Below are 11,749 nucleotides of genomic sequence, written 5' to 3'. Positions count from 1 at the left end.
ACACACACACACACACACACACACACACATGTTTTTATATCTTTGTGGGGCCCGTCCATTGACTTCCATTCATTTTTTGGTAATTTTACATCCTAACCCTGACCCCAAACATAAGGCTAACCTCAGAGGTACCTACCTGACCCTAAAACTAACCTAAACTCAATTAACACGTTAATCCTAAACCTAACCCCTGTCCCAAAACCAACCCTTAACTAATGAGAACCTGGCTTTTGTCCCCATTAGGAACACTGGGTTCTCACGAGACTATGTGCACCAGGAAAATGGTCAAAAATAGTCCCCATGACAAATTGAGAGTTTGTTGTCAAAAGTCTTTCTCTGAATGAACTCATGTGTGTGACTTGTGCGCATGAGAAGTGACGACTAACAGGGAGACAGCAGGGACCGGGGACACATCAATCAGAAGAATAGGTCCTAACACACCGTCCCCCCTGTCCACTCCCTTATACAGCACAAAGTGGTTTTGTCAGTCCTCCACCTGCTTTGTCCTCTGACCTCTCTCTCTAAAATGTCACAAAAAGCGAGAGCCTGAAATAACATTTTGGTTAATTTTGCAACATTTCTTCTCAGTTTCTGTCTTGTCAGTTAAAGTAAAGTTTATCTTCATCTATTTTACCTAAAATACTCTGTTTATCCTAACATTTATGTATTCATGGACAAATTACAGTGATACACAAAAAAGGTGTTAAAAAGTAGAATTTGCAGAACAAAGTGATTCAATGTGGCTTTATAAAAGACAAATGAAACCAGATGTCTAATCCAGTGGTTAAATAATGGGTGTTCTTAACTGCAAGTTCCTAGTCCGTGAATGTTCACTGACATTGGCAATAAAACAGATTCTGACTCTGATTCTGAAATACACCATAAACTCACCCAAATGAGCAAATTCTGTGAGATTCCACATTTTATACTGGATACCATTTTGGGTTAATTCTGTGATTCTGACTGCAATTTGCACATTGCGTAAATTGTGGGGCCCTACATATCTCAGTCCTATTTTTATTTTTTATTTTTTACAAACCTGGGAAATATTTCCTCATACCTCCTGTAATATGCTTGTACACCCCTGGTTGAGAATCACTGCTTTAGACAGTGTGAAGGACTGAAGGAACTCTCCAAGGTCTTGAAAGTGCTGGAATGTTTCAGGACTTTAAACAGTGTGAAGGACTGAAGGAACTCTCCAAGGTCTTGAAAGTGCTGGAATGTTTCAGGACTTTAAACAGTGTGAAGGACTGAAGGAACTGTCCAAGGTCCTGAAAGTGCTGGAAAGTTTCAGGACTTTAGACCAGTGGTTCCCAACATTTTTTGATTTGTGTACCCCCTAAGCTATTTTTGCCATACCACTAGTACCCCTTCAGTCAAACATAATGATGATTCTCCAAAACTATAATGTACTACCCCAAGGGATACACGTACCCCTGGTTGAGTATCATTGGTCTAATGTACGTCAGTTTGCTGAAAGTAAAGAAACAAACTGACTTTTTGTGTCCTGTGCTCCAGTAACTCCACATATAACTCTGCACTGCAATAAACACACCAACAATATGGCTTTTTTTCTTAAGAGACATGGTCCAACTCAAACTCCATGGTTTCCTGGAAGAAGCTTATAAACCTAAAACCCTCACCACATTTGCATTGTATCTTAAGTTTTTCTTGTTAATGTGTGTTGGGTGATCACAACAAATAGCTATTTTAGAGTATTTTACATAAAGAAACTCAACAGATTAAATGATTAAGGCTAGTTTAGCCAACACTCAAGAAGAAGAGTTTGCTGTATTTTGAAAGGCTACGGAGGATTCTGAATCAGTAATCAGACAAGACATCTCCGGACTGTCAGAGTATAAAGACAGGACTTCTGGGGATTTCTTTGTGTGTCACAAAACCAGAGATGGGTGGAGAACAGAGGACCCAGGCACGAGGCAGCCTGGCCTCATGCCTGCTTTTGGATCTGAAAAACAAATCTAAACTAAATCCCAGAAACCCTGGAGACCACGGCACTGTGATGTTTTGCATCGGGCCTCCATGACTCAGTGTTGTTCTGGCAATTCACACAAATGCTTGGATGGAGATCTGGGTAGTTTGAAAGACGAAAGAAAAAAATGTTTTGGCTCTTGGCCATGTTCCTCATTTGATTTTTTTTGAGCAACAATCTCCTTTGCAAAGAGGACAGCTAAGAAGAGCTCTTAAGAAACATATTTAATTCAGTTTAGTTTATTTATGGAGAGCCAGTTCATACATCTAAGAGCGCTTTTCAAAAACAGTAAAAAGGTTCATTTCAGTCTAGTTAATTGAAACAGTCTGATTAACAAATTATTCAAAACGATTGCAATTGAATTTAAATAAAAAACACTCGACAGCAGTCAAATTTATTAGAACAAAGCACCAGTTTGTAAGAAGTTGTTTCTATAAGGATGAGATATATTGTAATGCATTGTATACTTGTCTAACTAAAACCTCTCTTGACCAGTTACAGTCTGTGCAGAATGCAGCTGCCAGGCTCCTGACTAGATCTTCTAAGTTTTATCATGTGACTCCACTGTTAATGCAATTTCATTGGCTTTCATTTCATTATCGAGTGAAATTCAAGATTTTGGTTTTGACTCGGCGAGCTCTGCGTGGTCGGACACCACACTATATTTCTGAACTTTTACATTTTTACACTCCTGTCAGGGCTCTGAGGTCATGTAATAAAGACATGCTGATTGTTCCTCGGACAAAATTAAAGACTAAAGGAGACAGAGCTTTTTCGTCTGTGGCTCCAAGGCTTTGGAACTCTCTACTTCTCAATTTAAGATCAGCTGACTCTGTGGACTCCTTTAAAGCTCAGTTAAAAACTTATCTTTTTAAATCTGTACTTGTTTAAATTTACTCTATTTTTATTTTATTTTATTTTATTTTATTTTATTTGTTTGTGTTTGTTGAAACACTTTGTGATCCCTATCTTGAAATGTGCTATACAAATAAAGTTTTACTTAGTTACTTACATATAAAGCGGCAAAAAATTTGTAATCTTTCAGAAGAGATGAAAAATTTGTTAAAATATTTCAAATTGGAAACTTTCTATGGGAATTTATGGTTATTTATAAGAATTTATTCAGTGTCGCACAACTTTTAGAAAATATTAAACTTAATTAGTTCTTTTTTTGTCATTGTTTTTTGTTTTTAGAACAGAAATAATTCTGGTATACTATGTTTTTTCTTTGTCAAATCGCACACTACAAAAAGGTCATTAAAAAGTCTGAATACATGAACACGAAAATGCCAAATTTCCTTCACACATTTCATACTTTAGATTTATTTTCTGTCATTACACTCACATCTTTAAAATTAAATATAAAAGTTGCTTTACACTTACTCAATTCAGCTGAGTGGAAATTGTTGACATGATTTGTTTAAGTAAATCCAAAAATCAGTTTTCTGAGTGTATATCTACATAAAACAACATTAAATTAAATAAATTGTATTTTTACAACAAAACATTACATGTCAGTTCTTCCGCTGTCCATGCATGTCCCTATTTTTGCAGGCGTGGTATCTCTCATTGCACAGCACAGAAATAAAATATGGTTGTCAAGTTTGTGCTAAAATGTATTTTTACTATATTTACACTATATTTAAAATCCCTAATAAGGTTCACTATAAAACATTTTTAAATTCCAGATTTATTTTCATAAATTCCTGTTAATCTCCAAAAAAAGTTTGCAATTTTATGCTTTTTCTGAAGTTTTGCAACCCTACTAACTGCAATGCATCCGTGTATTTACTGTTGACAGGATAAAAAACCCATAAAAACACTAAAACTGTACTTTCAATAAAACAGGGAGGCTCTATTGAGTTTTAGAGTCGCTTTGCTTCTTCAGCAACCGGAGACACCAGTTTTTTCAAAGGATGGATGAAATCAGAGGATTACCAAGGCAGCTTACAGCAAAAAGGTGTCGTCCAGTTTCAGAAAACTGAAAAGAAGCAAAGGTCTTGGGGTCTTTGGGGAGGAAAAAAAATGTATGATTTAGACATCCAGAATGAGAGCTTCAGCTGTGAGTCATAAATTCTGCTGAAAACATTTAGAGAACTTGGTTCTGACAATAAAAAAAAGAAACATGCAAATATTAAAATAAGCTTGAATGGACTGCATTAACAGAGCGACACAAACTGTCAGCAATTAAGTGGAAGGAAATTCAGTCGCGAGGAACGCGTGCCACTTAAAGGTCAAAGGTTTTGCATATTAATGAGTGAAAAAATCACCCTTTTGTTACCATTCTTCATAACATTTGACATCTTATTTAGAATTGAACAAAACAGACTTATTTCAGTTTATTTCCAAGGAAACAATGAGTTCTGCCTTCAAAAAGGCTCARTAATTCTGACCAGCATTTTGTGAATTGAACACTCTGATTCCCCAAAGAAGCATTTCATCAGAACAAGGCGAACTGAGTCATTATGGTCCACCATGATGCATCCATCCARCCCTTCCCCCCCTCCTGCCTCCCTCAGAGCTCTATGAAATATAAACAGACATTCACAAAATGCAGCTCAATCCTCAGAGACACACTTCCTCCAACCGTTTCATCCTCTCCACTCCTGTATCCTCCTGCTTTGTGCTTTCATTTCACGCTCCCTCCTTCTTTCCCCGCAGCTCCTCTACCTATCTTTCTCTCATTCCCCCCTCCTTCTCTCCATCCTTTCCCCCCTGTTTTCTTTTAGTCTTTATCTTTGTGGGAGGTGAGGGGTTTTAAATCACCCGTGAGATGCGCACACAGTCTGCGACCTTCATGAATCACAGTCTCTTGGACTTTTTTCATTTTCTCTCTTTATTCTCTTTCACGAATTTCCTTTATATTCCCAAATCTTTTAAGTGGGGCACCCCCCCCAAAAAAACACTCCTCCTCCAACACCATCCCCACCGCTCTCATCCTCATGCATTGTCCAGCTCGCCTCTTTGTTTTGTCTCTCTCATTTATAAAAGGTGTTCAGTTTCACACGGTGATCCTGAGGTTAAAATCAGCATAATTTTGCATTATTCTTTCCTTTTTTCCACCTCCCTTTAGACGATTGTTTCTCCAATTATATTTTCTAAAGAGATTGCGCAATCAAACCTGACATGAAGAGTATCTATGTAAATTCAGTTCAATATGCTTCAGTGAGTCACCATGTCCTCTCATTTAACTCAAGGAAAGTGGAGAGCGGCTTACTGAGAGCTGTCGACCTGCTCAACCAGCCCTTCACACACACACATACACACATTGCACATGCAATTCTGCACTCTTCAATAATGTCGTATGTCTTACCCAAGAGGCACAAAAATACTTGGAGTAGACAGCAATTGTTCTGTGTGGAGACAATATCTTACCTGTTGTAGATAGCTCTTTATGTTATCTTAATTTGAAGATATGAAGGTTAATAATAGTGGTGTCCTGATACCATCATTTTCACAAGTACTCATTCAAAATGTCCCGATACACATAATCAATATATACCAAAATAAATATTGGTAAAGATACTCCAATAAATGTGCTCCAGTTCACATTTCAAGTTTAAAGTTTGCCAGTTTCATATTTAAGAAATTGATACAAGTTCAAAGAAAATAAAGAAAGCTGGTTTCGATTTTGCTTTATGTAAAATTTACACAATGTAAAATAATATAAATGTGATTATTATTAGGTTTCTATTAGACAAACCTGAGCTGTTAAGTAGATGCTTAGTTAATATCAGTAGAGACAAGTTTCATTCTAAAGCATAACTGGTTTTGCAGTGAACATTTTCTAAACACTGCTTGGTAAAGATTTATTATTATTTATGACAGGTAAGAAATAATGAAAATAATTTATTATATATTATAGTTTATTATTATATTATTATTACTGTAGTTGAAGTCATTTTTTTCAACAAGCTAAATGTCTAAGTTACTGACCAGTTTGATTCATCGTTAATTATAAATAATGTATTTTTCCTATATCCTCTACTGTTGTACATGATTGTTAAATTAAATTAACATAATTATTTAAATTTATTGTATAAAAATATTACAGATAATTTGTGACACAGATCCAGTTGCTGTTAATCAATTTTTTTTGTCAGCTGTCGCCCTGTTTGGACGCCATCTTTGCTCCTCCATGTTGTCACAGATGCAGGCAGTGGGTGGGATAGAAGAGGCTCACTCTAGTGGTATTTAACTCTACGGTTCTAACTTAGTAAGTACTATTAATTGGTACTTTGTATCAGTGATTACCCAAACTGAAGTACTTGTACTCATACTCGGTTTCAGAAAATCTGATATCGGGACACCCTGAGTTAATATGACCTGCTTGACAAACTGAACACTACTTTGATCAGGTGGATTCAAGAGGATCGTTGGCTTTTTAAATTGTCTCAAATCTCCCAAAATTCATAGTTTTTCTTGTAAGTGTTTTTTGTACAAGCCTCTCGCCATCAGTTTTTTATTACAATGGTTACTGACATACGTAAATATAACAGCAGCAGAAGCTCACTGTAGCACTGTGCAGCCTGATGTAGTGGTAATTTTGAAATACTTTTACCAGAAAAGTTGTGTAATGTAAAAATTATGGCAAGGCCATGAGAACTGGGGGTGCTGAGGTGCTACAGTATCATCTTGTGGATGACAAGAAATAAGTCCAGTATAAGTTAATCAATAAGAAATTACTGTTTGAGAAAAGAAATAAAAAACAAATATTCAATTGTGTTATGTAAGTTTGTGATTGGATTTTATTTTTATGAAAATGACTCATTGACAGTGGTGGGCAGCGCTAATCCAAAAATTAGCTCCGCAATTTCTAAAGCGCTTATGAAAATATTTAAGTCCGCAACTTCAAAAATGCTCATGGCATAGAGAAACTAGTGGAAGCTAATTTTAAAGCACAGGTTCAATTTGATACTTACTAGCTGTCAATAATTCACATACAACATATACACAACACTGCCAACTAGTGATGTATGAACATTTGTACAGCTTAATCCTACAATCGCCGATTTCTGGGGATGTGATTTCCTGAAACAGACCTTTGGCTCCTGGTGTAAAAATTAAAAAGTTGTTGAGGATTGYTAGTTCGGCTGATTCTTTGTCTTTTTCTTTTGTTTGTTGTAGATTTTTCATTAAAGAAGCATCAATAAAGTAATTTTAAAACTGTTTATTGGAAAACTGAAGCGATGCATTCTGGGTACATGATTGATTTGATTTGTGACGGGAAATGAAAGTTTTCCATGTAGTTGCTCCAGTTGACCACTAGATGTCTGTCTAACCCTGTTGGCGGATTGCTTCGACCAATTACGTCAAGTATTGAGCTCCAGCGTTTAAACTTTTTTTTTAAAAGGAGCTCCGATTGTAAAGTAAAATAAATCAATACATACAAAAATTTAATATGGATTATAAACGTTTACTGTTTTTGCTGGGAAAGAGTACTAAACATTGCCTTCCTGCTACGTAAGCAGACACAAAGCATTGTGGGAAATGAGAACCATGACCGAGAGCAACAATCAGCAAGGATGTATACGTTTCCAATAAGTGTGTTTATCTGGGAGGGGTGCTGTTGGATAGATCGTGTGTGTTGTGATTCATTGACAGCCATACTTTCGCTGTTCAAGATAATGATGACTGGTAGATAATTAGTTATTAGCKGCACTGCATGCTAATTTTAGAGAGCGCAAATCCGCTAATGAGTTATAAAAATTAGTAAGACCACAAAAGCGCAAACGAAATATTTAGGTCCGCAATAGCGGATTTGCGCTTTAGCAGACTGGTGCCCACYACTGGTTATTAATGAGGAAAAGTAGCTGGCTGCATGTTTGAGGTAAAACAGTTTATCAGCCTTGACAGGTTCTTACAGCACCAAATATGTAAAATCCCAAATAAACTCTTTTTCTACATACTGAAGTCATTCAAAGAGCTATCTACAACAGGTAAGATCTGTTTATAGCCTTTCCACAGAACCCCACTTGAAAAGAGCWGACAGGTAATGAGTTTTACACTCATTTCAGACACCTGAAAAGCAAACAAGTTGCAACATTTTGGAGATGACATCCTCATTATGGTAATTCTTCTTCTACCACTGTGAATGATAAACACACAGACCCAAAGCTAAAAAGCACACAAAGACAAAAAAAATTAATTCTCTGCATGCCTCCTCTCCTTCAAGTCTCTTAGTAAAAAGAAATCTCTGGCAGGCATCAGAAGACGCAGGTAGGGGGGGAAACAGGAGTGTATTCATATGTGTGTGTGTGTGTTCTTATTCGTGCAGAGTCCCTGCAGAAACCAAAGCTGCGCTYAAAGATGTAAGCGTTGCTCTGAATGCTGATATACACAGCCAGAGGTGAGCTAGATGAGGCGATGAAGATGGAGCTGGTAAATACCGGGGAGTCTAAGCGATGAGAAACACACTGCCTGCCCGGTGGGAGTGTGCGGGGGAGGAAGCTCTTGTCTCTCACCTGCCAGAAGATGTTGTCAATGGTGTTGCCCAGAAATCCTTCTCTGTTGTCGGACGACAGCAGCTTAGGCCCCAGTATCGTCATGAACTCCTCAAAGTCCACCTGGCCGTCCCCTGCAGGTGGACACAGGACAAAATAAAATCAGACTGTGAGACAGGAAGCTCRGCAGAGCAGAGTTAAATCTTGCAATGTTCTTCAAATAAAAAGATGGCTCAACAGATGAGTGGGACATAATGGTATCAAAACACTATGACATTTTCTGTAAAATGCCAAATGAATGCTGAGCATTGAAAAAGCTGAACATAAAGCTAAATGCTACATAAAAATGCTAAAAGTAGCAAAGTATCAAAACACTATGTAAATGCAGCAAAATATTTGCTGAAAGCTAAAGCAACAAAAGGCTTACTAAAAGCTAAAACAAGCCAAACACTAGCTAAAAGCTAAAATAGGCAAAATGCTAGATAAAAGCCAAAGATGCTCTTTCTAACCTAAAAGCAACAAAATCCTAGACGCAACCTAAAAATATCAAAACACTACATAAATGCAGCAACATATTTGTTGAAAGCTTAGCTGAAAGGTAAAATAACAAAAGATTTACTATAAGCAGCAAAAAACTACTTGAAGGTAGAAAAAGACTAACCAAAAATAGCAAAATAATGGCTAAAATTTATTTTACAACAAGCTGAAAATAGCAGAATGACAGATAAATGCAGCAAAAGACTAGCTAAAAACAGCAAAAGCACAATAAACAAAATAACAAAAATCTCACTAAAAGTTAAAAGCTGGAAGGTAAAGAAGCAAAGGTTTTCTCAAAGTATTCAAACACTAGCTAAAAGTAACAAAAACTAACTAAAAGTAGGAAAATTATAACTAAAAACAGCAAAAGATTAACTGAAAGCTAAAGTAACAAAAGGTTTACTAAAGGTTAAAAGTAGCTAAACACTAGCAGCAATAAGCAAAATGTTAAATAAAAGCCAAAGATGCACGTTAAAAGTAGCSAAATACAGGTTAAAATCTAAAAGCAGCTAGAAGCTACTAAAAGTAGCCAAATATTAAAAGTAGCAAAAGACTAACAAAGTGCAAAATAGTAGCTAAAAACTAAAGGGATCAAAACAAGAAGCTGAAAGAAGTGAAATGATAGGTAGCTAAATGCAGCAAAAGCATAGCTAAAAGCGACGCTGGAGCAAACTTTTCAAAGAACGATGTTTTAGTCAAAACAGGGGAGATTTAAATGACTTCTACGTAAATAAAGTTAACATCAATCTCTTAAATGAGCTGAACTTTTTGAGATGTGAACAGCTGCACAGAAAGAGGTCGATTGCAGGAAAGTAGAAAATAGTGTAAAAGCTGAATCAGCATTCAGACAACAAACATTAACCATTTTATACAGCAAGTACATGATTTGTGAGTTTGTGCGTGAGTGTTAGTTTGGTGACAGATTAGGAAACATTTGGCAAATTTGAATTCAAAGGACACAGCTTGTAAATGTTTGCATTCTGCTGCAGCCTGTGGTTAATAATATCCATCAACAGCCTGAACGCCTCCACAACCACAGGTGGATTTATTTCTTGCATATAGTTTATCTGTTACCATGACTGATGCTACTGCAGGATTATAGTTTTATTAAATGCTCAGCTCATTATGTTTCATAAAGAAGCGGGCAAGAAGTAAGTAGTGTTATCAGGAGGAGACTTTATTTCATCTGTCTACAATTTCTGTTTCATCAACTTGTAATTTGGTACAAAATATATAGAGCATTTAGAGAACGCTCTGGCAATAAATGCATTTTATATCTGCTGTCTCATTTAAAACATTTTGTAGTTAGACAACAGATGGCCAAAAGCCAATATTTACTTGCTTCCAAAGAAAAAGCATTTTCCCTTCAATTGTTGCACCAATAATATCTGAGAAAGGATCAAAAACTAACAGAGGATGACAAACTTCTGTAATACAGAATGTTACGGTGTGTGCATCACYGCACAACCTGAATGACTCACCAAAAAAATGTCACTCTGCAGCAACATAATTAAAWCTTATTTAAGACTTACTTAAGGCTTAAAAGCTGAATGGAGGATAATTCCAGATCCGAGCGGATCATAAATTCTGAAGCGCGTCTTTAAAAAAATGTAAAATGCAACTGAAAACCTGTGCAGGTTGTGATAGGGAGATTATTAGGAGTCAGATGTTTAAAGGGTTTGGGGCGAGATACCATCTGGGCTCAGAACAAAYGGCAGCGCTGCTCTCAGGTGGTCAGTTATTCATGGAGGCAAAAGCAAAAAGCTTTTAGCTCTGACCTTTGAGATTTACAGCACGCTGTGAACTGTGAAGCCAAGTGCAGTCAGATAAGGACCCGCTGAAAGACGGAATGGATTGTTTCTGATGCCGGGCACTGCCTGGGAAGAACTGAACTCTTTCAGGAATTTACATGTGGAGCTAATGTTGAAGTGGACGAAGTAGATMRAATTTATTTATTTATTCATCCTTTCAGGAGAAATTTGGTTTTGACCCCTGACCACCTGCTGTTCCTTAGACCTTTTAGAAACTGGATGGAGGAAACATGTTTGAAGAAAATATAGGTTCAAGCCACATTTTTGCAAGTGAAAGCAGCTAAAATTCAACACCAAAACATTTATACAGGAAACTGTCTTGAAAACATTTCTTTTTAGGAAGGAGCACAACGAATGCGACCCATCGTTTCAAACTGAGGGTTACAGTAAATCTCCAAGTGTTAATTCAACTAAATATTTAGCACAGCTCACTGACATTTTAAAAGGCATAAAATCAAAAGAGTTTGTGATTCTTTTATCAATATGAATTGGGCTGATAAAACTTCCAAAGGCYTGAAAGCAATGTCTATAAACTTAGGGCTTCAACAATTAAAGTACCAACAAGATTTGGCAAGRCATGCAATTCCATTTTGGATCTTATTTTCACAAATCGATCCTCCATATATGACATATCTGGAGTTATAAATACTTCAATCTCGGATCATTCACTTATTTATGTCATTAGAAAAAACCTTAAGAAACCTACAGGTCATGTGCATAATTTCATTAAAAGGATTCCAAAATCAAAGTTACCCATGTTTCATGCTGAGATTGAGAGAGAATACTAACTGGAATGAGGGTATTTCTCTGTCAAATCCAAATTACATTTTGCCAAATTTTATGATAAGTTGGAGACAATACAGGTAAAATATATTTCAACTTGTAAAGTTCCAGTCCGGAAAAATAAAATTCAATAAAATAACTGAACAAATATGTGCTGCTTTGAACAAAGGTCAAGTAACCGGTGC

At 36.5% G+C, this 11,749-nt stretch overlaps 1 protein-coding gene across 1 annotated transcript in view; it reads right to left on the bottom strand.

Moving 5' to 3' along the window:
* Window positions 1-11,749, bottom strand: part of caln2 (calneuron 2) — a 43,659-nt gene that overhangs the window by 14,057 nt on the left and 17,853 nt on the right. The window contains exon 4 of the mRNA XM_014016911.1: window positions 8,455-8,567. Coding sequence (XP_013872365.1) covers window positions 8,455-8,567 — 113 coding nt within the window. The remainder of the gene's footprint in view (window positions 1-8,454; window positions 8,568-11,749) is intronic.

This window comes from Austrofundulus limnaeus, unplaced genomic scaffold (genome assembly GCF_001266775.1).
Source record: "Austrofundulus limnaeus strain Quisiro unplaced genomic scaffold, Austrofundulus_limnaeus-1.0 Scaffold157, whole genome shotgun sequence".
In the NCBI taxonomy this organism is placed as follows: Eukaryota; Metazoa; Chordata; class Actinopteri; order Cyprinodontiformes; family Rivulidae; genus Austrofundulus; species Austrofundulus limnaeus.
This window is presented reverse-complemented; position numbering and strand designations above follow the sequence as displayed.